Below are 4584 nucleotides of genomic sequence, written 5' to 3'. Positions count from 1 at the left end.
TATATATATATACGTATATGTAGGGCTTGTTGGCAGTTAGGGATAGTATTAAGCTTAGGATTAGGCTTCGAATAGCGGTATTGGTTGGGTTAGGGTTAGGCTTAGGGATATTGTAATGTTAGCATGAGGGTTAGCGATAGGGTTAGTTTGTGGAGGTTTGGGGGTAATCATTGATTCTTGCCAGGTACCATATCGATATGATGGTATCCATATGATACAGTCTGTAATGACTAGTATTACAAAAAAGCGTGCAACGCCGTTCACAAAAACACAATAAAGATATTTAACCAGCAGTATTACCAGAAATATTTTATTCTACACTCCCACACCATTTCTACACACATACACAAAAAACAATTAATTTAAAATCCTATTGTTGGTAATAAAACAATCACATTCTAGTAACTACTATCTTAAATGGATAATCATTTCAGATTGTTTCCAAAATATTCATTGCTGTTAAAAATAGTTAATTAAATTATATATTTGCATATGATTGCATTAATTTTTGTAAATGAATTTGAGAATTTTGCCATTGGTTTGGAGAACAAGAGTTTTTGAGAGTTGAAGCCATCACCGGGCAGTTGTTCCAAAAACATATGATTAATTAAATAATTAATTGCTTAATTAATCAATAATATTTCATTTTATATTGATTATTTAATTATTCAGACATTTATTTATTCATTTATCTATCATTCACATATAATGCGCATGTCGCGTCCCTGACACAAACATACCCATTATTGTGAACCTATGATAATCTGTAACTTTCCTCTAGAATTTGTACCAAGATACCAAGATTTCCAAGTAGGCATAAAATTTTGCCCTTCTGACGGAGGGTCCAGCCATAGCAGCAGTAAGGCGGGTCAGTGAGCTGTCCATGCACACGTCAAAGAAACTCGCACTCCCTGTGCATGCCTGTGTCTCCCCGACTGCAAAATGAAGACAGATAAATTATGTATCATTTCATTATATTTTCAGTTGGCAGGTGGCTTCGTATAAGGGCGTTATTACCAATTTCATAGATAGAGAGACGGATGGATGGATGAATGAATTGATTGATGTATGGATGGACGGCTTTGCGTATGGATGAATTAATAGATGGACGGAGGGAAGGATGGATGGATAGATAGATGGATGGATGGGTGGGTGGGTGGATTGATTGATTGATTGATGGATGGATAGATAGATGGATGGATGGGTGGGTGGATTGATTGATTGATTGATGGATGGATGGATGGATAGATGGATGGATGGGTGGATTGATTGATTGATTGATTGATTGATTGATTGATTGATTGATTGATTGATTGATGGATGGATGGAACTATAGATACATCAATAAATGCAAAAATGTATTTACAAAGGGTTGTATCCAGTCGCGTCGGTGCATAAAGACGAATGCCTGGTCGATCCGCAATTGTTCACACCGGGCAGGTTGCTAAAAATTAAAGAGCCATGACTAAATACTGACGAGAATCGTTCTCAAAAAAGTCAATGTATTCGTTAGAAAGGGCTCGACTGTCCTAAACCATATTCAATCTCAGAAAAGTAATGAATCATAGATTGTTCTTCACTCGCATCACTTGTTTTATTCACGTATTACTTATTTTCACTTATTGTAGTGGCCCTTCTTAACCCAATGTAGCGACCTTACTGCTCACATTGCAATGATCCTTGTACCGCATTGTAGGGACAGTACTTGTCTTATTGAAATAGAGTTGGGACCCTATCCGTTTGTTATTCATCAGGGGATTCTGATATTGCTAATGAGGATGTTACTAGAAGTGATAAACATTGAGTGTGAAGTGTTCAATACATACCCCTGTACTGGAAAGTAAAGCCGAACTGGTAGTTGTAGTTAGCTTGAGCGATGACCACCATCTCATTTTGAGTTGACGTGATTATTGCACGCACGTGTAAGTTCACACGCACGCACGCACGCACATGTACGTACGCATGCACGCACGCACGCACGTGTACGTGCACACGCACGCACACACTCATGCACGCACGTGTACGTGCGCACGCACGTATACATGCACATGCACACGCGCGCACGCGCACGCGCGCACGCACGCACGCACACTCATGGGATTTGGGAGCTATGCAGGCACAGCTGTATATTTCGCCGTCGTTAAATTTCTCTTGCGTTTCGCGTGATTGACGGAGCAGTTCTTCATGCAGTGATTCTCATGCAATAGCGATGTTTCATGTGTAGTGAATTCGACCCGCTGTACAACATACACTATAGCATGCGTCAGCATTACTTCAACCTTGAAGACGTACGGCTTCGTAGCCACGTGGGCTAGCAGCGGATTGGAAAGGAAAGCCATGCTGCACCACTTGACCTATAGTTTAATTGGACGGGACACTTGCAGGTCACACGTGGGGGTTACATGACTGTGACCACGTGGTGTCCCACGGCTGTATATAAGCTGCGGCGTCCAGCTCCAAAGCAACACAGAGCCAGCTTGGCTCAGTCAGGGAAGCTTGCACCCTCCCACTGCTCTTTAGCTGCTGGTGGCTTGTCCGCCCTGCTAGCTGACCATGTAGGGTGTAGCGGAGCACGGTCTACGCAAGGATACACAGCGCAGGGCGAGGATCACGCCGCTTGCTGCCCTCTTCCTGACGAAAGGATACACAGTGCGGAGCCAGCTCGGTTCAGTCAGGGAAGCTCGCACCCTCTCACTGCTCGCGCACGCACGGACGTGTAAGTTCACACGCACGCATGCACGCACGCGTGTACGTGCACTACATAAACAGTGCTTTCTATCAGAACATGAGGTTATTCATCTGTAAATGTCAAGCAGCACGCTTCGCTTCTTCCAACCACAACACATAATAAATACACGTGACCTGATCTATGACGTCACGTGAAACATCGCTATTAGGCCTGCGCGATGGCGTGTGCATGTTTGCTAGTGAATTAGACCCGCTAAAATTCGAGATTTTCGCTGGCAGCAATTGATCCGTGGGCCGGCCTTTCGATTTGGCGCACGGATCAATAGCTGCCAGCGCGTGATACTTTCGTAGGACGTTCCCGCGGTCGCGTGCGCCTTGCCGCGGAACTGCGCGCAAGATTCGCGCTTAGCGGGCAGGATCAACACCTTTCAGGCGACGCTTCTCTGGTATCCGGTCTCTCATCTGGATCCTAACTGCTGCTCACTGCACCGTGTAAGTGTCATATGTTCCCGACAGATGTCGCCTTGTTTCAATGCTGTCACCGCAATTAATCGCTATTAATCGCAATTAATCGCAATTAATCGCAATTAACCGCAATTAATCGCAATTAAGGTGAGACGGTGGCGCTTATGGTTGGCCATCGTACTCAGAAATAGTTATTTTAACCGCGGTAAAAATAATGTAACTGCGGTTAAATTATATCACTTTTACCCAATCAGATGCGTTGTTGCACATAATTTAACCGCGGTAAAAATAATTTATCCGCGGTTAAATTATGTGTAACAAGGCCTCTGATTGGGTAAAAGGGTGTTTGTTCACTCACTCTACGCCTGCAAACGTTTACGTGTTTTCCGTATAATACAGGGAGACTCGGGTGGACCGCTGGAGTGTAGTGGCGAGCTGTGTGGCGTCGTATCGTGGGGCTATGGCTGCGGCTCAGCCAGCTATCCGGGAGTCTACACACGTGTGGCAAGCTTCAACACGTGGATCACCAACACGATTGCTAGCAACTAGGCAACGCGGCGCGCGTGACGTCAGCTCGCGCAAAATGTGACGTAAGCACATCTGGGCGTCACGTAATGGACGATAACGAGGAGCCGGGCATTGTTCACTTTAATTTACCTTAATTCCTTAATAATGGACATTTGACATACAAATTTCGGCAGGTGAAATTACTACAGGTGGCAAATAGCAGCGCAGCTTAACGTACTAGACATATATCGTTATTTCATATAATTCTATATTGCACTATTGTCAGCATATATACTTTCAGTCCAACCACAATATATAGGTTTAAACGTATATGTACTTAAAATATGAAATAATGTTAAAATCATGAAAGCCAATTTCTATTCTGGGCTATCTATCAGCGTTGCGGTAAAATACGAAACAGTAAAATTAATTAGCAAGTACGTTAGCTGTAGTAGTCTATAATGCATTGCCCACAATGCATGGTCCTTAGTCCTGATCTGTTAGGGCCATGAAACTACTTCGAAGTACGTGTGATGCTTTTCCTGTGACCGGTGCAGAAATACAAAGCATTCTGTTTGGCTATATATATCTCTCAGTTGGTTATATTTGATATTATTTATTTTGTTGTTATATATATTATATCATACATAGTAGTTATTATATTGCAAACATATGTAGATAACAAAAATCATCTGTATTATTTAGGGTATTAAGTACCTACCATCAACACTTTAATGAAGTTAAAAACACCTACTATAGATTCATTACAAGTATTCAAATTATTTGAATAATTCAGAAAAATTGTAAATTATTTTATACCGGATACCAATAACATGATTCACCGATATTATAACATATGACACGTACACACACGCGCGCGCGCGCACACACACACACACACACACACACACACACACACACACA

At 42.5% G+C, this 4584-nt stretch overlaps 1 protein-coding gene and 1 long non-coding RNA gene across 3 annotated transcripts in view; one reads left to right on the top strand and one right to left on the bottom strand.

Moving 5' to 3' along the window:
• Positions 1-4584, top strand: part of LOC106810157 (trypsin-like) — a 50533-nt gene that overhangs the window by 43038 nt on the left and 2911 nt on the right. The window contains exon 8 of one of the 2 annotated variants that reach the window (XM_014813439.1): positions 3553-3744. The exons of the other annotated variant lie outside the window; for it this stretch is intronic. Coding sequence (XP_014668925.1) covers positions 3553-3702 — 150 coding nt within the window. The 3' untranslated portion in view covers positions 3703-3744. Of the gene's footprint in view, positions 1-3552; positions 3745-4584 lie in introns of those variants that run through there. 2 annotated transcript variants of the gene reach the window in all.
• LOC106810159 lies at positions 747-1905 on the bottom strand. Its single transcript, XR_001393969.1, has 3 exons — positions 1827-1905; positions 1367-1444; positions 747-935 (listed from the first exon to the last, which is right to left on the bottom strand). It is a non-coding gene; the product is annotated as an uncharacterized LOC106810159 (long non-coding RNA).

The sequence above is a fragment of the Priapulus caudatus genome, unplaced genomic scaffold (assembly GCF_000485595.1).
Source record: "Priapulus caudatus unplaced genomic scaffold, Priapulus_caudatus-5.0.1 Scaffold414, whole genome shotgun sequence".
In the NCBI taxonomy this organism is placed as follows: Eukaryota; Metazoa; Priapulida; class Priapulimorpha; order Priapulimorphida; family Priapulidae; genus Priapulus; species Priapulus caudatus.
The sequence above is the reverse complement of the archived record's forward strand: the minus strand, read 5'-3'. Positions and strand labels throughout refer to the sequence as shown.